Here is a 23,876-nt window from a genome sequence, read left to right as displayed (position 1 = left end):
CAAAAAAATGGTATGTTTATTCAAATAAAGTACGTCTTTGTGTCTGATTTCGTAACTTAAAATATCGTCTGCACTTATTAATTATCATATTTGAGATCTCCCCTTAGCCATTAAGATTGAATCCTAGAACGTGAATAGGGATCATTAGATCAAAAGTTATTCAGGGTGGTCCGTTTTTCCTTTTTTTCTTTGGCGCACTGTACAAAATAAATGTGTTTAAGTTTTAATCTAACATTGGAGCATAAAATAAATCCAGTGACAACAAGAATATCGATATTGGAACCGTTATGATCTTATATCAATTGATAAAATAAAGTACTCATAATTTGCCAACTCAAGTACCTTTAGTGCTTGCATTATTACATAAATTAAGTTACCTTGAAATAAAATAGATAACTATCATTAAATCACAAGTTTATATTAGAAAAACGAAGCATAAAAAAGGCCTTTTTGTAATACATCAGGTAGCTAATGAAAATAAAATGAAATAAATTACGTGTGTCTAATTATTTTAACCTTCGATTCACAGCCGTTAAATTTCTCTTAGCATAGCTGTAAATGAAAATATTTGATGAGAATATACGATGGCACCAGATACTATTTTCCTTCAAGGAGTTGCCCGTAATTGGAATTCACGGCTGCCTGATTAAAATTTATGTCCTCAGAATTATCTTCAATTATATTGATAAGACTAATCAGTGAAATACATGAAAGCTTTTAAAGATTTATTTAATAACATTTCTCAGAAGTACAGGATTTTACGGAGAGCACTTTTTTTTCTCTCTTTTTTCCCGTTGCAAACATATTTGTACAGCGTAACATAGGAATTTGCAGAGTCATAAAAAGAACGCTATATCAGCTGTTTCGATGGAGTAATAACGACGCAAAAGATTCGTTTTTAATGTGCGACGCAATTGTACTTTGGAACTGTTTTTAAAATAACACGTTTCCGGGAAAAAACGTTACAAAATAATCGTTACTACGTTTCTGTTTTCTGTAATCCGTCTTAATACAAGGAATTTTGAACCCAATACAGAAGACAAGTGAATTTCTGGATCAAGAATCTGGAGAAATTTGCCCCCGTGGAGGAATTTGTGAAGGAATTAACCCACAATTGCGTTACTGGGAGAGAAAAACCACGAAAACCTCCCAAGGCAAGGAACCCTTGATCCGTCTATCATTGAGGTTAATTTACGTCAGTGGTCGGTGCGAGCCGTGTGTGGAGTTCGAATCGACTAGCCATAGCTTGGATTCGATCACGTGTCCTCTCATCGGGAGGCGAGCACTCTACCTCGTGAACTACATGGCTCTCTATGTGTTTCATACAAATACAAGTTCCTTTACGCAATATCTACGTTTTTGGGGGGGGTTATTCTACGTATTTTCATACTAACAGAAATGACATTTAGCAATGATAACATAAATGCAATATGAAGCAATTAATCGATAATCCTGTAGTTACAACAAATTAGTATACATAATCAGCGTGATGTTAGTATTAAAAAAATTAATCAATTTGTTCTGGGTGAAGAAAATGAGGGGGGGGGAGGAGAAATACGCGTAACGTAAAAAGAAAAATGTCAGAGTGGGGAAAATTTGTTGGGGGTAAACATTAAGGGAGGCACATCCTCCGATATGCTTCTTGACACAGCTGTAAATCAAGGGGGAGGGGGTATAAAGACGTTGCCATTTGTTTTCCCTCAGAAAAAAAGCTGCGAGTAAAAAAAAAAATGTATTAAGAACGTATCTGAAAGAAAGAAAAAATGTCCAGATAAATTGTTAAAGAACTGATAAAAATGATGTAGGTCGGATGTTAAAAGAAATTGTTTTTGATTAAGCCGCGCTTGATTTAAAAGATGGGACCCACCTCGGGATAAAGTACGATGGCTTCTCCTCATGAATTATGACTGAGGGAACGTTATCGATTCGAACAACAAATTCAATTTATCTCAATTTTTTTTAACAAATACAAGTTATAATTGATGAGCTTAAAAGAATATGTTTAGATTAAATTTCTCGGTAAAATGTTTTAGTCTCATTTAAATATAAAATTTTTAAACCATTTCGTCAAGTATTTTTTCACAGATTTCGATAGATGAAGGTTCTAAGTGACTATGTTTGAGTGTCTTAAAAGTGAAAGAAGGTTCCAAGTGCGTTTGGCAACAATTTAGGGAGTAATGTTAAAATCTGCTCTTTTGACAGCAAAATAAACGTCTGAAGAAGTGAATATCCTCATGGGCTGTCGCGCCGCTGAGTTTAGAAGTGAATATTAAAACTCTCTTCACAATTTAAATGAGTTTTAGGGATTTGAGTGCAGATTTAAGGGCAAAAAATAAAGACAAGATATAATCTTTTTTACTTACTATACAATAATTAAGAAGTGCTAATGGAGGAGATATAGTAAAAATAATAACTTCAAACTAAACAACAACAAAAAAAGAATATGAATTTATGGTAAGGAGATCAAAGACACATTTTAAAACTTATTTTTAAATAATATGAAACCTTGAAAAAAAAATTTTTTTTTTGGTATTTTGTTATCATTAAATAAGCATAAAAAATGACCACAAACATTTTATGAGACATTTTAATAAAGACAAGTTTTGTAAAGAACTAATCTTTCAAATTTTTGATATAATTACCCTGAAATTAATAATTTAAAAATTATTTTGAATAAAAATATCTATGCTATGCTTTAATGCCTAAGTCATCTGCACTTTTTTCTGTTACTTAAGAAAATAGAATTAAAAAAAATTCAAATCAAATCTTCATGTTTTTCATTTTTACTATTTTTCTTTATTTGAGTTATCAAAATTATCTAATATTAAGCTTTAAAAATTAATATTAGTGAGGTAAATTAAAATCCGAACTGAAACTTTGACGTCAGCGCATGCGCGTCTCCATATGATAATACTTCTATATTAGTTGGTTTAAGTACGAGATCTGGATGTAAGATGTTTTGTTTGTCTGCTTGTTAACCATATACTATTGTTAATGTTGTTTTGCCAATAAAATATGTTATTAATTAGTGCTGGTATTATCCTGGACCTCCTTAAACAGTGACAATTAGTATTATAATTATTACTAGTAATATTATTATATTTTTATTAATTTTTAAATTACTTAAAAACAGTTTAAAGTAAAATAAATAAGTATTTCAAATTATATAGTTTTCTTTTTTAAAAAAAACTTTTTTTAGATATATCGTTTTAAATTAAGAATAAAAATGAGAAAACGAAGTCTTAATCACGTTTTAACATGCTTTCTTCTTCATTCGAAAACCATAACAATAATTCCTAATAACCTAAACAAACAGATTCTTCAATTTTTCGAAATAAAATTAAAGCAATTATTTTTAAAAAAAACTAAATAATCCAATATTTTGTGATCTCTTGAGTTCAAATATATTAAGAGTCTACTACAGTAAAAGATAAGAAAGAAAAAAACGACAAGCTGTAAAGAAGAAAAATGAAAAATTGCGTAGAAATCGTTCGAACTTTTCATCATTAAAACGATTCCAACTAACAAATCTACGGACAAAAGACAACTTTTGAAACGATCTATAGATGATGAGTTCTTACAACTTCCACTGAAAAGAAGCAAATTCCATAAATAGACAAATTGGAAGGCATCTTATCGGGTCATAAGAAACTCGAGAAGATTTCCTTCTTTTTTATTCTTTTATGCTTTTGAACAAAAACCCGGGGGCGTCTTCGTTTATGAGACGTTCAACAATTCATCATAGGATGGAATTGATTAACGATTGCCGTTCAGATACTTGTCATTTATCTTAAGCGTGGAAAATTGTAGAAAAAAAGTTACTTTACCAAGAACGATAACTCATAAAGTGTGACAGAGTGCTTTAAAAAAATTTAGAAATGAAACAAAAACAAATTTTTTTTTTTTAGATTTTAATTAAGAAATTGAACTTCTGATTATGAAATTGATCTATAAATAAATATATATGGGAAGAAACGGTGTCCATTTTTTAAATCATAGATATTAAAAAAAATTAAATCGAAAGAAGAGTATGACCTATTAGACTCCAATGCCAATTGAAGTATTTTAATATTATTTCATTTTGAAAGTCCATGAGGAATTAAGTGGCAGCACGAAGATTTTTATATTCAACTAAAGATAGGATAAAATTGGCCCACGATGCCTTTTTAATTAAAAAGAAAGCGGATAAAATAGATAAATGATGCCATCTTAATCAACAATGGTCGGTTAAAATGACCACACAACACTTTTTCAATCAAAAAAGTTAGGATAAAATGGATGCCTTTTCAATCAACAAAAATAAGATGATTGCTAAATGGCATACCAATAAAACAAGGCAGGTCAGATAAAATGATTACAAAACATCTTTTTATTTAACAAAGATCAGTAAAAAGGTTCACATGATACCTTTTCAGTCGAAAAATAACTCCACAAATCCTTTCGTATAAAAAATTTTTAAAAAAAAAAAGGTCAGATAAAATGGCCACATGTTACCTTTATAATTGACATAGCTCTGATAAAATGTCCACTCATTACCATTCCAATCAACAAAAGTAGGAACAAATGGAAACATTTTCAATCAACAAAAATAAGATAAAATGGCTAAATGGTATACCAATAAATCAGGAAAGGTCAGATGAAATGATCGAAAAATACCTTTTCAATTAACAAAGGTCAAATAAAAAGACCAAATGAGAGCTTTTCCATCAACAAATATTAGGTGGACCGGAAAGTAATGTCGTTTCGGCGCATTAAATATTCTTCAGTCTTAGTTCCTTAGTCCAATTCATTTTTTTTTCTCTCGATCCATTTCGATTTATTTTCCATCTGGCATTGAAAGGTTGCTAACGAAAGTGAATACATTATTGATTAAAAATAAAATCTCGATAACAAATATCAAATGCACCGAAACGACATTACTTTCCAGTCCATCTAATAGCACCACAGATTCTTATGAACAATAAAAAAAAAAGTTGGATAGAATGACCACATGGTATCTTTTCAGTTAACAAAGCTCTGAAAAAATGACCACAATACCTTTTCAATCAACAAATATCGTAAAAAAAATTTCATATTTTTGTACCAGTTTTAATCTGCCAATTTAGAGCAGTTTACATTTTAGAATGCAGCCTAAATAACCTAGTAACAATAGAAATGTAGCTGAAATTACAAAGTTAGTATTATAGCAATAAAATTGATTTTGGTGCAGATTTGGCATCATACATACAAAATTTATTCATAAAGAATGTAATGGCTGAATTGAACGTAATCAACAGACTTACTTGTCTAGACAAATTTCATTTTCTATTTATGGACTATTGTTTCAGTCAATTGAAATAATGGCTTCCATTGATTTATAGTGATTTTGAAATGGAGGGTACCTTACTATTTTAGAGGTTGTATATAGCATTAAGATATTTATACTATTTTAAAATGTAAAAATACTCTTAAAAACTTTACAGTCGATACTCTTATAAGATTAATTTTATTACATTCTCTTATAAGATTTAAAAAAAGGGTTACAGTAAGAGATTTAAAGATGCTTTTTAGAAATGTGGCATTCCTTTTTATGTCAAATTTTTTGAGATTAAATTATTACACCTTTTTAAAAAAATCTTTCCCTAAAATTAAACAAAAGAAAAATTTTGATGTAATTATTACATCATTATTATATTTTGAAACATAAGAAAGCGGAGAACAATATAACATTATTTTGGTCTCTTGTTGCTCGAATCATAACAATGCATGCTTATTTTACGATCAGCAACGAATGCACAACGCAGTTGAGACGTAATTGCTCGCTTTTCCTAGAGTCCCAGACAGAAAAATGTGACATTTAGAAATTTATATTACGCATGTATTCTTAAATACAAAACGAAAATACAAACATATTAATGACAATCTTGCAAAACGATATAAATAGTAAATATAATATAGAGAAAACATGTAAAATAAGGAGAGAAAAAGTAAAATTATTAAAATAAAATATTTTTAAAAAAATTTAAAAAAAATTATTTTAAAGAAAATTAAAAAGCCGGAAGACAAAATAATGAAAAGATATAATCTTTTAATCAGCTCACACGATTATATCCAAAAAGGAGTGAGTATGTTTTGTTCTGTATTTTCTTTACATGTTATTTTCTGTTTTTTGTTTGATATGTTTAATTTCGTAAATATTTTTTAGTTATGCGTTCCATTTTCGTTTCAATTTTTTAGTGCTCCTCACACTATTGTATTGATATATTTTGCTTTGGCTATATTGATACAATATTAGATAGCACTCCTTTTTGCGGATATAATCGTGTGAGCTGATGAAGAGATTATATCTTTTCATCATTCTGTTTTCCGGCTTTTCAATTTCTTAAAAAAGTAATAATAATTTAAATAGTTTTATAAATATGTTCTTTTAATAATTTTTCTTCTCTTTTCATTATTATTTACTATTTTCCATGTTTTCTTTATATTACTTGCAGTTTATGAGCAGTAAATAAATCTTCTTAATTTTCCTTTTTTTTCTTTTTATCTTTACTGTGCTATATATATATATATATATATATCGTTCAACCCATACTGCAAAATTGTTTCGTATAAAAGTATGTATTAATTTTCTTTTTGTAGTCTTAAATCTAAATCTTCTACAATATCTAAAATATTAATTTTGACACTCTTAATATGTTCTCTATAATGATTCAATTCCAGGTTATTGATAATTTTATTAGTGTTTATATCAGAACGGTGTTGATTAATTCGAATATTAAGCAAGTTACTGGTTTGACCACCTACAAAAACCACAGGTTAACATATAAATAACATTTTTCATTTTAAAAAAAGATTTGGAGGTATCGTTATTAAGAATTGTATGTTTTTCGTCAATATTAGAGCAAGTTTTGGATCTTTTATCACCACACACTTTATAAGACGGTAAAATTTCGAGTATAGAATGCAATTCAAAAAAACATTTGCTTTCGCTTTTGCTTTCAGAGTAGCAGGATGTTGATCCGAAGGTCCCCTCTGAATTAGGCTCTTCGTACCGGGTACAACATGAGGAATAATTTAAATATTGAACATATTTTTTACCAGGAGATAAATTGTTGTAACTGTTTAAATCCATAAAAATAGGCTCATAGAGCAACGTCCTAAATACACGGAACGTCCCAAATACACAAATAGAAGGAAAACGAAAGTAAGTACATAAATAGTAGATAATATTAAGCGCTAAAGCTGCATTAAATAAGATCACTAAAACATAGCATAATAACGAAATATAAAAATGACAAATAGAAAAAAAAATAAAACGAAGAAAATTATTAAAAACAATAAGCATTTTATGTGCAGTAAATAAAACTTATTGTTTCTCTTAATTTTCTTCGTTTTTTTTTTCTTTGGTGTCATTTTTATATTTCTTTATTATTATTATTATTATTATTATATATATATATTATATATATATAAATAAGCGTTTTAGATAGAAAATTATTACAAAATATGACATAACTATTTCTTGATATGAATAAGAAAATGAAATTTCGATTTAGTAATATTAAATTGAAATATGGTTATGATATTTTAGTTTCGAAAATAATTGAATAAAAAATGATCAGATCCCAGAGGCTGCACAGTGTGAATACGGCGAACGAGCAGAAAAATGCCATATTTAAAATTTACAGCAGTTGTTGGAAAAAAAGACAAGAAAAAAAAATACGAAGTTATGTTTTGGGGAAACAGCCAAAGAAAAAGAAAAGTTTACTTTTCCTGTACTAACATTTTAAAATCATTCATTATGTTTTTTAATTAATTTCCACAACTCACCATACTATTAATTATCCGATTTAAAATAGCGCATATAACAAACTTTGTCGAAGAAATAATACTTGCATTATTATTATTTAAATTTTTTCCTCCGAAAACAATTACAAATATGGTACGAATTTTGGAAATAAAATAAAATTCAATGAAATAATAATTTGAAAACTATTGCAAAAAATGTAAACGGCAAGCATGTTACAGTAATAGAAGTTACAAACGGAAAGAAAATTAATTCTCAACATTTATTTAAAGGCATTTCTTTCGTTCCATTTTTTTTTTGCATTACAATTTTTTAAAAGCGCGTAGAATGTCTGAAAAAAATTCTTTTATTAAAGAATAAGTTTTTGTAAATCGATTGAATAATTAATTTCAAAAGATTTAATTAATAAAAATGGATACCTGAATGCAGAATAGTTTCGATCCGAGGACATTTTACATTTTCCAAAAGAATCCAGAAATGCAGATAACAGAATCGTGTTTTGAGATTTTTGGATGCAAAAGAAAAAATCTGTGTTTATAAATTATCTAAAAAAAAATGTGATAAAATTAGCTTTAAAATAATCTACTTCTGTAGAATAATTTTCGACCTTTCCAAAGGTTTATTTCATTAAAAAAAATACCTTAAAATTGAAAAAAAGAACTGATTATTAGAATTTTTCTTGTTTTATCGTTTGAGAAAACGTTTTGATGTAAGGCATTTTAGAATCGTTTTATAATTTTTAATTTTAAACTCCTGATTTTAAATACAATAAGATTCATGAAAAACTTTTTACAAAAATAATTGCTCAACAAAATTAAAGTTAAAGTTCGTTTTATTTCTTGTGAAAAAATTATAAATACCGACTTTTATACTTTAAATTACTGTAACAGCTACTTTAAGAACTGTAAAGGAAGAATCGTCAACTGCTACAATTAAAATTTATCTCACCTTTTTTCGATGACATGAGCATCTACAGTTGGGTGAGGCATCTCTGGATGAAGACATAAGGGGTTCATAAGCTGGTCGACTTTTTGATTTTTTTCTTCTAAAACATCCCATGATTTTTTGATCCTTTTAATAACGTCACACAGTAATACACAATTTCGTTTTGGACAGTTTTAATAACCGAATGAGCGAGAATTTTCGCACGATATTCTTCTGATCCGCATAATCGACAAGAATAAAAAATAAGTCGACATTTTCCAATATCGTTAGACTAGATTCCAAAACTGGCAGTATGCATGAAAGGAAGAATGACTTTACGAATTTCCGAACGCTTCATTGGAATTTTTTTTCTGTCACTGTTCACATATAAACCGGCAAAAAGAACTTGAAAAATAAGAAAATTCATTAAAATAGTTTTAAAAAAATAAATCAGAAGTACTAAAACGATTCGGATTTTTTCCCCGTTGAAAACTATTGTTTCTAATTATCTTTTGCAAAAAAAAAAAAAAAAAAAAAAAAAAAAACACAAGATAATAACTGCAATTTAAAAAAAATAATAACTTGTGCTCATTTAAAAAAATAAATTGCATTTGTTATAGCATAAATTTGGCGTGATTTTAAAATTCCCGCTACTTTTCGTTCCCGCAGGGATTATAATCCTACATTTCCAAAAACTTTTCTTCGTCATCCAGTTTTGCTTTTAATTATTTGACATCCATTCGAACGATATTTTGGTGAGAAAATATTTACATCCAGCCAAGACACCATCGCCAAATAGTAGTAGAAGTTAGAAATCGAGGAACTTAGTGCGTTGCGGCCTTTTTCGCAATTATAGAAGACGGAAAAACATGAGACTTTTACGGAGCTGTCCGGCGCTTGGGCATGCGCGGATGTTCTATTCTCTGCCACTTTCCTCTCTGTTCTGCGATCTTCTTGGGATGGAGGATGGAACTCCCTACGTTCACTTCACCCCCGCCCTCTCCCTCCCACCATCCCATCCCGCCGCAAGGTCAAAGTTAAAAGAATTGGACCGTTCGCTTTTTTTCGGAAGTAAATAGATGCTCTTGTTAAGATAATTGTGCGATCCTTGAAGAAAAAAAGTTTCTTTTTTTCTTTAATGGTCCTCCCTCTTTGCTTGGAAAAAAAGCAAACGATAATTTTAAGCCAAAAGCTTTCTCGTGCAGCTATGCGGCCACCTAGTTTTTAATAACATTGCTTTTTCTTCAAAGATCGCATTTAAAAATAAAAAAAGGGGGAAAAAATAAAGAATAAAAAAAGTAGAATGCTAGTAGTTTACTTAAGTGATTTGATATTGTGTGATAAAAAGAAATCCTCTTAATTTTATTGCCAGCATTTTTCTTTAAAAAAAAAATCGTAAGAGCTAATTGATAGTGAATGAGAAAAAGAAATGTTTTTAAAACTTGCCCTTTTTTAGCAGGGGAGCATATATCTTAAGAAAATCTGTAATCCAGCATCATTAGGCAGGTACTTTGTTTACGTCGCACTAGAACTGCACAATGGGCTATTGGCGACGGTCTGGGAAACATCCCTGAGGATGATCAGAAGACATGCCATCACAATTTTGTGTGGCCACTTTCTCAATTTTGACATAGATTTGAAGGGGAAGGTTAGGACTAACTAAGTGCTACAATTTTTAAGATAATTAATTAACTAATAGATAATTAATTAATAGATAATTAACTAATAAATAATTATCATAAAGACACAGCTCATCAAAATAAAATGTTTCGTTTTCAAAATGACTTATTTATATCTTAACAAAAAGTAATCATACGTTCAGAGTTTCAAAGATTTGGAGAAAAAATTTTATGGTAGGGAATGTGCGAGTTGGTTTACATTTATATTACAGACTACAAATTTTTATAAATGAATTATTTCTAAATATAATGACCTAAAATTGGTCCATACGTACATTTGGTTATTTTATTTGAGAAAACTTATTTCAGTTCACATTTTCTTTTAACTGCATTTTAATTAAATTAAATTAAATCAATTATATCATTCATTCAATGATAGAAAAACGTAAACGAAAACAACACAAATGTATGAATTGTACAAATATTTTTCCTAACCGTCATTAAGATCCATTTGTAAACACTAAACCTAATCATAAAATATACAAAAAAAAAAGGGAAAAAATGGGAAATATACCATATCAATCTCATATAAAGAGCATTTAAGGAAAAATTTCAGTATAAAAAAGTTGAACTTCTAGTAAATTTCTCCTTAATATATCTTAATGTGTTAACCAACTTTATAGCTTCAATAATATTGACGCTAAAATTACTTAAATTGTATAATTTTATCTTTTTAGAATAATTTGTTTTTGTTACTTAACAACATGTTGTTATCGAAAAGCAAATGTATAAAATTGAAATTAATAGAACGATACCGAAAGCAAAAATTTCATCTTATTTTTACTTTTTAACACTTTTTAAAATAATTATCAATATTTTTAAACGACACATTTTTTTTATTACAAAAAATTATTCCCTAAACAAGACAATATTTTAAAAATCTAATCATAAAATTTATATCAGTATAGTTAATCAAATAAAATTAAAATGCTACTTTTAACGAATTTCATCAAANCTTTATTCCCGCTTTAAAATAGTTAACGAGAAAATTGTTCAATGGGGGGAAAAATAAGCGATCTTCACAAGCCGATTGTTAGTTTGAATGCCAGGAAGTTCCACTGTCAAGATGAGCACGCCTTTGATTTATTAGTGACGTGGGGGATACTCTTGCCAGCTGTGAAGCAAATGACCAAAGATGCCCCCAACAAAATGGGTGAGTTCATTTGCCAATGAAAAACTAAGGATGTTTACAGTGGTAAATTTTCTTCTGCTTGGGTCTTTAAAGAGTTAAAAGAAAATTTAGTTTGAAATAAAAAATACTTTTTATAAGATTTTTTTAATTGAATTATTTACTTACATTTGAAGTGCGGCATATAATTGTATGAAAAACAAAGACTTCACATTATGCAATAAGACTTTCGATATTAAATTAAAAGAACACACTCTATGCAGTGAAAATAATATTTTTCTGAAATCTACTAAATTTATCTCAAAAAAATTAATTATCATCAACAACAAAAAAATATTACATTTTGAAAGAAATAAAATCGAAGAATAATAATTTTAAATTCAATTATGCAACTAAATATTATATTCACAATTTAGAAATACTTGTGTAAAACAGAAAAAAGTATTTATTTTAAATTAGTTCTTCAGGGTTCACGCTAAGGATTTTAAATTATTAGCCAGTAAATTAGCCAAATATCAAAAGTATTCGCTAATTTTCGAAAGTTTTCGCCAAACGCTACATCTTAACAAAAAATTTTTTACATATTTTTCTTTCCAATGGAAAAACCATTCGCCAATACATTCGCGAAAACACAATTTTATTCCCTCACCAAATTTACGATTTTATCCCATTTGGCGAGCGAGGTGACGAATGCTTAGCGGGGGGCCCTGATTTTTACACAATATGCATTCAAATGCAAAAAAAACATATATTTTAAAATTTCATGCAAAAAAATCTTTTAACACAAAATTCTTTTTTTCTGAAATTTTTTTTGACTCTTAGTTTACTTAAAAAAAAAATCAGTATAAGACACAAAGAAACGGAAAAGTTCTAAATTACAAGAGAGAAAAACAATTTCGAAGCAAGCCAATCACGATATCGAACACACATCACTTTCAATTCTTTCCAGAAATAAATCCCCATCAGTATTTTTATGACTGGAAACATTCACAATGCCGTATAAATCACCCAGCAATGGCACAAATACAGGAAACAATCGGTTACGTCACCATGTTGACAGAGTATAAAAATCCCCCCCCACCCTTATTTCGAACATATCCCTGTACTGTATGGATGCTTCCTAAAGCAATAATAGTAATTCATTCCCTTAGAAAGTGACCCCTCACTATACACACACACCCAAATGAGATCTTCAGAACAAGCAGAATTTTGATAGAACACCATGACGTAAGGCACATTCTTCAGTGATCATACCCCCCTCCCCGCTCCCTCTAAGAAGCCACTATAATCATGTTTGGGGGGTGGATAAAAACTTGACTGCCCGGGTAGTAAATATTGGGTAATCCATTAAACAGGAATCTGTATTAATAGCGGGTGATCCATGAGATATTTTTGAAGGGTAGTTATTAGCTGGCTGGCTAATTCCGTTAAAAGAAGAAAGACTAAATAGTTTATTTTTTCCTTTACTAAATTACAAATACTTCGTTGCGCAATTCATAATTTGTGGATAAAATTTTCTAGAAAAAAATAATGTTAAATTGAAATAGTTGAACACTTTAAAACATATGTTTATCATGAGGGGTGGTGGCTCGGGAGATAGAGCGATCGCCTCCCTAAACGATGACCCAGGTTTGAATCCCAGAGGCAACCGGTAGATATGAATTCTGCTAAATCCTTAAATATCTTCAAAATATATTCTTAAATATCCTCAATAATAGTTAAGAATTTATTAAAAATTATAAAATAAAATAAAAATTCTTAAATTAAATATACGAGAAAAAAATTGTTAAACATCCACAGTGGCAGACGAATCATAGGTTAGAAACAACTTGCGGTCAGGCTAACCGTGGGCGGTTTAAGTGGGTTTTTTTAACCATGACACGCAAATATGGGTCAGTTTCACCAAAAAGTTCAATGGTAAACGAATCATGGGTTGGAGTCCCCTTGTCGTCAGGCTATCCGAGGAAAGTTTTAACGGTTTTCCTCTTCGTGTAAAGCAAATGCGGGTCAGTTACATCAAAAAGTGCTTTACGAAGGCAAATTTTTCTCAATACTTGATACAGGAGTTTCCTTGTCTTTTGGGGTTGGTTTCGAAATTACAAGGCTACGGAGTTTAACATTGATAGTTGTAAACTCAGAATCGGGTCGAATGTTCAACGTCGTTTAAAAAATTAAAACAAAATATGTTTATTGTGAAACCGAACAAACAGAGGGGGATCGATAACTTTTGGGATCCTATACACAATAATCGTTGAAATCTATCAGATACAATAAAAATGACCAAAACATTTTCGAAATATTTAAATGTTGCGATATTTGTATAATAAAACGATGCTAGCGAAAATAAATCGATTGTAAGACAGGTTGAAGGTTGTTTAAAAAAAACAAAAAATTGCGCTACACTTAATAACAAAGCATTTTCATTGTTGAGCAATATTTTAAAAATTAACGGGTCAATCTCTGTAAATGTTATTTATTATTTGAGTTATCAGAATGGGCTGCCAAATTCAAGCGATTTAACGCCATGGGACTTTCATTTATTTATTTAAGAGAAATGTTTATGAAAAACAACTTCATAACAGCACATGCTTTGAAAGAGGAAATTAAGCACTGTATCAAAATTAGCAACAATTATGGAAAACGGTTGTTAAAAATTTCGACAAAATCGGGCGTATTTGGTAAAAAAGCAGTGGACGCCAATACACTAAACAAAACTCAATAATATATGAAGCGAAAAATAATTCATACATTTTTAATCATAACCCCTACCCTATGATTAAAGCTACTTTTATATAAATTATGGGACATTTTGTTTAAAAAAAAAAACATTTTAGAGCAAATTAACTATGCAATAGTACTGTGATTAAATACGTCCAAAAAGTAAAGGTGGTAGCTAAACGATAAACGTTAAGATATTGTAGCTACAATTCAGCACTAAGCCTTTCTCTCATTATAACTCTAAGGGAAAGATAATAATATTAGAGATGTTCATTCATATATAGTGATTAAAAACCTACATTTTACCTAAAACTCAAGAAAATTAAGAGACATTTTATTTTCCAAGAATTAACCGTTTTCAGTTATAAAAAGCAACACTCTTTTGTTCGTGTGTTACTTACTTTTCTTTTATCTTCATTATGCATAGTGTACAGAAAAAAAGCACCTTTAAACCACGCTACTTTAATAACGCAAAAACACAATTTTTCAAAGCTTGAGTTTGGTGCCGTACAGCCGCATACTACTATTGTTTCATCAAATGCAGATGAACTAACCGTGGAGCTGTATTTTTTTAAAAACGAATTTTTATTTAACCAGAAGGAAATAGTAATAGCCACTTTTCAAATACAGATTTTTTTCTCCATCATTTTTGTTTAGTTTAAACATAGTTCTAAAAGTGATCCTTAATATAAATTTTTGTAGGAGACTACCTTAAAACAATACAATTTCAAAAATAATCATCAACCAAATCAAGGCAGCTCTGATTTATAAAAAATATTTTTATTTTCTTCTCTAATATTCATTTATTCATTATTCGTAGACTTCATTGTATTAGAAAAGAATTCAAAACAAAAGGTCAAACATGGCAGACCATAAAATGTCGTCTGCTGCGTCTCAGCACACGATTTAACGATGACGTCAACGAGATTTAGACTTCACTCGAAAAATGTTTATTGATGTATGAGGGGGGGGGGTTCAAGAAAACGTGGCATAACATCCCGAGTTTTGCGGATATTCGCGTAAATTTCCCGTTTGACGTTTTTACCCGCACGTGCTCGCCAATGCTTGCTTTTAGCAATAAAGTAAAGAATTGACGTAGGTGGTCCTTGACTATGGAATTGACGATGAATCACGGAATATCGTGGAAAAACATCCCTTTCACACAAAAAAAAATTGGACTAAATTATGGGTATTTTCACTATTTGAGAATCAACTTTTAAACAATAACAGTGGGTTTTACCAATGGATTAGTGTCAATGATGCAATTTAAATGTTTCCGGGTGATTTAAATATTAGTATAATTGATAACAGGATGATATACGTGATAAGATGATACGACTTAAAATAAAAGCGGAACTTCTTAATAACTTTTAAACTAATGATCGGATTACTACGTAAAGCATGGAATGGTAATAGCCTTACATATGCTAATTAATTGGTGCAGGCGACATTTATAACGCTTTTTTTCGGAATAACCCAACTTTTTTCAGACGAATTCGCAATTTCAACATTCAATGTAGCTGCAATTTACCGATTATTATTTCCAAGAAAACCGTGGTAACTCAGGCGTTCACCTTTGAAAGAGGTGAACCTGATTTGAATCCCAGCAAAGGCTGGTATATACGAATTCCGCACCCGACTCGCACCGACCACAGTGCTGACCTACAATATCATCAGTGGTTGACGGATCATGGTTTAGAGACCCCTTGTCGTCAGGTTATTCGTGGAAAATTTTCTTGGTTTTCCTCTCCATGTAACGTAGTGCCATCGAAAAGTCCTCCAAGAAGGCAATTACTCCCTTTACTTGATCCAGGAATTCCCTTGTCCTCTGGATTGGGTTCAAAATTACAAGGCTACGGCATTGAACATTGGTAGTCGTAAACCCAAAATTGAGTCAGCTGTACAAGGACGGTTATAAAACAAAATACAATCTAGTCCAAATAATTGAGACAAAAAAGCAATCGAAAGTTAAATCCCATTTTTTTTATCGCTAATTTTTACTTATTTATTGATCATTTTTCGTCATTTAGTTTTATAAAGTAAAGCAATTTCACAACAAACAGACATTTTTAATTAAAAGCTAACTTCTTTACAAACACACACAGTAACGCCTTACTCCCGCAGTGATTCAGCTCCGTAATTTCGTAAACAACGGCATGCTAGTGGCACTGTTAGTTAACATCATGCATTGACCGCCTTTACTACATATAATAATAACATGAGGTAAAAACAGATGTTATTGATCACATCATTATTACAACATTTACCTTGTTTCTTTTTTTTTTATCTATTTCAAAACTTTTTTCTTCCTTTTTGTAGAATTAGAAAACAATACAGCCACATATCTAGTCTAAAAGTCACGAATCAACTTGTCATTTTTTTTTTAAACTTGAAGAAAGAAAGGGTTTAATGAAGAAAAAGACGCAAAACTGAAATGAAAACATTCACGAGTAAACAAAGCAAAAAAAAAAAAAAAACAGGTAAAAAAAGGTATTAAATTCATTCTGGCGAAAAGAAAGGTAAAAAAAGAAGAAAAAACATTCGAACAATAGACATGTTGGGATTCCAAAGTAGTTGAAATGTGAGGACCACCTGGACTTTATGANAAAAAAAAACAGGTAAAAAAAGTACTAAATTCATTCTTGCGAAAAGAAAGGTAAAAAAAGAAGAAAAAAAAACATTCGAACAATAGACATGTTGGGATTTCAAAGTAGTTGAAATGTGAGGACCACCTGGACTTTATGAAAAATCATTCATACGATTCATTGAATCGACACAAAAAAAATATGTCCAAAAAATAATTATGTATTTAAGTATCGTTGAACTCATTTACTCTAACATGTACCAGCAAGAAAAAAAAAGTAGATAATTGATTGTTTTACTAGTTTTTTTCCCCCTCAAATCAAGCCTAATTCGAAAAATTTTGAAAAATAATAATAAATTAATGAAAATAAAATAAAACAAATGCAGAAAAATAGCACTTCTGTAGAAAATGAAATAATTTAATCTTAAAACAAAGACAAAGTTAGTAGAGGAACGAAAAACTAGAGGCAGATAAAAAAGGTATCTACAAGTGGCTTATTTGTTGCCATCGCAGGGAAGTAATAAAGGCACATGAAAAATCGTTTGAAGTTTATTTCCGAATCTTCAGAAAATTTTTTTAAGCAGTTTATTTTCAAAATTTACTAAACAGGAAATTTACGTTTTACAATTACAAGCTCATAAATTAACTTTAAAATGGAATGTATTATCATGTATTGCCTTACTCTTGCTTAATTTCAGCATATACGGGAACCGAAAACCGAAACAACTTTGACTTTAATTTAATGGATGGTTAATTAATTACAATAAACCGAGACAACTTGTCATTTGAGGTTTATCACGAGAAATTTTTTTTTTATGAAATACATCGATTATTGTACTGTGATTNCGATAAGTTAATTTCAATGTCACCTACAATTTTTTTCAAGTTTGGAAAATGCACAAGAGACTTCATTTTCGAATGTGATATCCACAAAACTAGCTTAACTCTGAACGAGTTTATAGCATCTATCATTTTTGCTATATGTTTGTCCTTTCCCTGCTGCTCCAAGTTTAAGTTATTTAGTTTTTCCATTATGTCCGTTATGAAAGACAAATCTGCTAGCCAAAGAAGACCTATTAGTTCTAAAAATGTTTGATTTTTGGCTGCAAGATAATTTTTTATTTCTTCAATTAAATGTAGAAATCTATCAAGTACTTTGCCTTTACTGAGCCAGAGTACTTCAGTATGTATTTGCATAGCATAAAATTTTCATAGAATTTAATGGGAAAATGGAAAACTGAAATATTTTATCGTTGGGCACAAGCAGCGGGCACACATCGACCGATCGACGGGCGCCATGGTGCCCGCGGGCATAGGGTTGAGGACCCCTGCATTAAATCATTACAAACGCCTTTAACGTAAGATATTTAATAACAAAAACATGGAAGATGTTCACGATGCAGTGCCATAGAGGAAATTGATTACAATTAATGATTTTACATTACTGAGCAGAGCGCCATCTGTTGAGTTTCAGAAATTATTATTAACATTGAGAAATATTATTAACAATTTCCATCCCAATCACATCAGCCTATCTTAATGCCCTGGAATCTTGTTTTATTCATACAGACATTAGTTCTTCACCACCTCTCTATATCGCATGAAAATGCATTTGCATTCAACCCTGATTTGCCCCCTCTCAGTCACAGTGGATTTTCTTGTTCTGTTTTGCATCTTTTTTTTTCTCACTTCCCTCGGCTACTGTTGTTTTTCTAGCTCTATTTCTCACTTTTATTTTTCTATTTTTTATTGGCAACGTTACGTTTTATATTTCAAAATCACTTTTGTTTCTTCGCAATCACGTTTGACAAGTCTAGAAAATATGCGTCTGTTTTTGAGCGCTCGAAGCATGTCGACTGCCATTTCCTATTTACATATTTTTGAAGCGAATGAAGTCTTTAATCAAGTAATATAATAGTAAAAAAAATTAATAATTGCGGTTAATCAATTTGTCATTCGCATCACAAACTGATTAACCGCACTTTCAGCTTAAATTTAAGAGTCAAAGTTCTAAATGTAATATAATTAGTTCAGCCATTTTACAATCAATAAAGATTACCACTTCTAAGCGGCAAGATATGTTTTTACTATAAATGTATAGTATGAAAGGAATTTATTTTTTAAAAAAATCATGTATTGCATTACTTCAACATTTGACACCGTATTTTTACGAATTTGTGCGGTGAAAGGCCACATATCGAAACAATCCCGTCAACATAGTTACAAGTCTTGTAAGATTTATTATCTTCAGCTGAACAAATATGAGAATAGTCTTTAGGCAAGCAAACAATTCATTTGTGAGTTTTATTTACAACTAAACAAAAGAAGTTTTGTTGTCTTATTATTGCTTACGCTGTTTTGGATTCTTAGCGACGCGTTCACGGGAAAACATTGTAAATAGTCGGCGAAAGAATTTGCGGACTCTTTAAAATACCGATGATGTCGCCGACATTCATGTTTGACAATCGCATGGAATTTTTTCGATCTCATTGTTCAATTGTTGCGTGTTCTTTTATCCGAATAAATCGAAACCTCACGAAACACTATTTAGAGGAGAAAAGACTAAACAATATTGTTTTTATTGCGTATATTACTTGTTTGTTTTGATTGAGTGTCACAATAAAATAACTACAACATTATAGACTAAACAATGTTAGTATTTTTGTTTAGAGATTTGAAAAAGCTTTGAATTCGATTAATGTAAACAATGTGAAGTAGATAATTTAAGTTTTGAAAACCTTTCTGCGTTTTTACGATAATGTGAAAAGCAAAGCTACAGTTCTAGCGGATGCGATAGCTCAAAGGTTTAAGGCCACTGATTTTGAAGAATGATACCAGTGGCGGTTTAAAGCCCACCTAATTCAGAGCGATGGGTGACAGCTTTTACGGGAAGTAAAGGCCGCTGGTGCGCAATGCCACAATCATGCGGTTGGTCACGAAATTGTGGAACCTTAACCACTATGGACACCCTTGGCCTACTACGGGTTGTTGTGAAAACGCTTTACTTTTACAAATACTAATAAATATCTAATAAAGAAAACGGGATTTAACTTTATGTTATTTTGTAACTTTATGTTTTCATTAATGAAAAAAGGAGAAATAATTTGTCGAATCTGATAGACATACCTAGCACAATAACAACAACAAAAAAATGATTTTATTTAAAAAAAAATGGTTGTAGTTTTATTTTTATAAAAAAAATAATCGTTCTTATTCACAACAGAGATACATAAATCTATTATCTTGACAGGTTTTACAGAATGCGAAAAGGATTTGGATAAAATAGTGCAGTTGACATTCTAAATTTCGAAAAAAATTCCTAATTTTTCGAAAATTACATTAAAATAAATAAATAAATGAAATCCGCTACTCATGTAGGGCCCGCCACCTCCCCAAATGCGATAAAATTGTAAACTTGCGAATAAAATTGTGTTTCAGCGAAAGTATTGGCGAATGACTTTTTCCACTGGAAAGAAAAATATATAAAAATTGGTGAAATTTGCATTTGGGGAAGACTTTCTTTTGATATTTGAATAATTTACTGGCTAATAATTTGAAATCCTTAGCACAGGCCCTGCTCATGTTAGTAAATATTTGATAAAGGAAACAGGAATTTTCCTTTATCATACACATGTTCCTGGGTGTCATTAATGACAAAAATGGAGAAATAATTTGTCGAATCTGATATACTTCAGCTGGAGAAGTGACAGCAGGAAAGGTGAAGACAATCGAAAAAAAGAACGAAAAAAAAGACGAGGTAGAAAGGGCTAATAGGCGCGGAGGGTGGCATATTTTGGGTGCCGAAGTACAGGAACAGGATACGCATTTTTTGGCTAATAGGAATTCCGCCTCGAAACATGACATTTTTCCTCCGGATGTCTTATGGTTTAAGCAATGAAAGAGTGTTGTTTGAGGGTATAAAATTGATTTTACATATATCTCTGACGAATCATTAAAACGGTAGATTTGAAAAAAAAAACAATATCCCTGACGAATCCTTAAAACAGCCGATTTAGAAAGGAAAAATAATATCTCTGACGAGTCATTGAAACAGCCGATTTAAAGAAGAAAAAAATAATATCCCTGACGAATCATTAAAACAGCCGATTTAGAAAGGAAAAAAATAATATCTCTGACGAGTCATTGAAACAGCCGATTAAGAGAAGAAAAAAATAATATCCCTGACGAATCATTAAAACAGTCGATTTAGAAAGGGAAAAAATAATATCCTGACGGATCATTAAAACAGCCGATCTGGAGAAAAAAAAACATTTTTTTTTAATTGAAATGTCGCTACACAAATTATTCTAAATCATATTGTTATACTTACGATAATTATTATCCAGAACTTAGTGATATCAAACCATTAAATTTACAGATCAAAGACTATAATCGATCGCAGTCAATGACCTTATCTAACTTTTTTGCCGTCCTTTCTTTTTCTCATCTTTTATTTTTTTTACCAAAAATATTATTATAAATAATCATAAAAACAATTCTCTGCAGATATACTCCATTGCAAGTTAAGAAAAGACCATTGCAATATAGGATATAAGTAATCATCCGCGACGGCATATAGTTCCTTTTTATTTAGCCATCAAATTATATAAATATGCTTTCAAATCAATATCAAAGCTTTTAAAAATTAAATTCGTCGGACAGAAATTTAATTAATGCTATTTTTTTATAAGCAAAAAGAAGGTCGTGCAACGTCGTTTCAAGAGTTGGCGATGTTGATATTCGTTCACGCTTAGAGCTTGGCATCCATTTTAGCGTGCACTTAGATGCAAACAGGCTCTCTCCATAGGGATAATAGTTATTTTCTGAACTTGTAACAGAATATAATAAAATAAAGAATTTGTCTTTGTGCGCTTGAGCAAAATTTTGTATTTATCTAAACTGTTATAAGCTTTTGCATCTAGATAACTATTGAAAACTATCTACTAAATTAAGAAGGTACACTGTAAAATTACAGTAAAAAGTACAGGCACTCAGGGTACCGTTACCTTGCCGTAAAATCCTTTTTAACCGGAACATGATACGGCACAAAAAATCTAATATATTGTAATTTTTGTAGTAATAATTACCACAAAATCACTCTAATTAAAACGATATTACTGTAAAAATTACGGTATAATGTTTTACGGTAATATGAAATTGACGGATAATGTACCCAAATATACCGTAATTTTTGCAGTAATAATTACCGTAAAACCATTTAATCACTCGATTTATATAAATATGACAGTAAAAATTACGGTATAATCTTCTACAATAAAAATGAATTTTACAGTAAAATGGAATTGACGGATGATGCAACCAAATATACCGTAATTTTTGCAGTAATAATTACCATAAAATCACTGAATCACTCTATTTACATAACTATCACTGTAAAAATTACGGTATAATGTTTTACAATAAAAATGAATTTTACGGTAAAATGGAATTGACGGATGATGCAAACAAATATACCGTAATTTTTACACTTATAATTACCGTGAAATCACTGAATTACTCAAATTAAAATAAAAGTTATGGTATAATGTTTTACTGTAAAATGGAATTGACGGATGATGCACCCAAAGTGCTGGTAATTTTTTACCGTAATTTTTTTTATAGTGTGGCTATCGCGATCAAATGCGTGCTTTCCGAAAACGGATTTTTCTGATCTTTTTCTAGCGAATATTTTACTGAAAGACTTATCTTATTTCTTTTTTTATTTTGTTCTATCAATAAAAATACAAAATGACATATAAAAAAAATACATATAAAAGGGTGAAAAAGAGTAATGCTTCACTTCAATTAGAGGCCAGCATTAAGCGCAACAAGTCATAAGATTTCAGATAGTGAAGTCATGTGTGATCGACTCTGCTTTACATAAAGTTTGACATTGTGGGAACACAAGAAATAAAATAAAAAAGAAGATTGAAATGCTACCAACTTAAGTGGAATATAATTCTAGACTTCTTAGCATCCGCTTGGTTTTCCCATAGTCAATAAAATAAATAATAAAGAAAGAGAGCTATTCACTGGGTTATCAGGATGGAGCTATTACATCGCTGAGAGGCTATTTCTTTCCTTAATCGATGGCTGTATACATGGAAAAAGAGAAGCTCGAATTCACACTGCAAATGTTCGAAACACGCGATATCGCTCAACCGCAGACGATTATTTGTTTACATCATCATTTGGAAGGAGGTGCCCTCAAGTAAAAATAAAATAAAAAAATGTGTTTGGTTGGAAGCGTATAATTTTAAAGGACTTTAAAGGCGACGTAATTGCTTCTTGAATGAGGATTTAAAAACCACTTAATAGTGCCGTTTGAATACATTGCCATGTTTTCAAAATAAATTTAAATAAAAGAGTATAAAAATAAAGATCAATAAAGATACATTTTTAAAGCAAATTTTTCATTAAAACTACATTTGTGAATAATTTAAAATTGAATAGCGACGCATTCTTAAATAATTTTAAAAAGCGAGCTTCCGTTAGAAATATATAACTTGAACAATTTAAATTGGATGTAATTGCTTCCTGAATAAAGATTGAAAAAACATATAGTAGTGCTATCTGTGTTTATAATGTTGTTTTAAAAATAAATTTTAAAGAGTATTATAAAATAATGATCAATAGAGATGCATTTTTTTGAAGATCTTTTAAATAAATATTTCATTTAAACTACTTTTGTAAATAATTTTTAAATAAATTGGATAACGAAATATTTTTAATAGCCATAAATAAGATTTATTAGCTAGATAGTTTTAGGTCATTTTAAAAAGCTAGTTTCATCAAAAGTTCATGAATGACTTTAAATGGGATATAAAAAAAAAGGAATCTAAATAAAAGATTACCAAAAAACCACATAACAATGCTATTTAAATTCATCCTGGTTTTTTTTTTCTTCTTTAAATAAGTTTACATTTCTAATTATATTTTCAATAACAATACATAAGTTTTAATAACGATGCAGTTAGAAAGAAATTTGAAAAAGCTAGTTTGGGCAGACTTTTATGACTTTAAGTAAGATGTAATTACTTCCTGGATGATGTCTTA

The 23,876-nt window shown here is 30.0% G+C and overlaps 1 protein-coding gene across 48 annotated transcripts in view; it reads right to left on the bottom strand.

Annotated features, from left to right (window-relative positions):
- The window catches only part of LOC107456393 (focal adhesion protein tensin), a 348,273-nt gene that overhangs the window by 116,104 nt on the left and 208,293 nt on the right, over positions 1-23,876 (bottom strand). For 10 of the 48 annotated variants that reach the window (XM_043039858.2, XM_071177113.1, XM_071177114.1 and 7 more), the window contains exon 1: positions 8,735-9,682. The exons of the other annotated variants lie outside the window; for them this stretch is intronic. In XM_043039858.2, coding sequence (XP_042895792.1) covers positions 8,735-8,845 — 111 coding nt within the window. In that variant the 5' untranslated portion in view covers positions 8,846-9,682. Of the gene's footprint in view, positions 1-8,734; positions 9,683-23,876 lie in introns of those variants that run through there. 48 annotated transcript variants of the gene reach the window in all.

This window comes from Parasteatoda tepidariorum, chromosome 2 (genome assembly GCF_043381705.1).
Source record: "Parasteatoda tepidariorum isolate YZ-2023 chromosome 2, CAS_Ptep_4.0, whole genome shotgun sequence".
In the NCBI taxonomy this organism is placed as follows: domain Eukaryota; kingdom Metazoa; phylum Arthropoda; class Arachnida; order Araneae; family Theridiidae; genus Parasteatoda; species Parasteatoda tepidariorum.
This window is presented reverse-complemented; position numbering and strand designations above follow the sequence as displayed.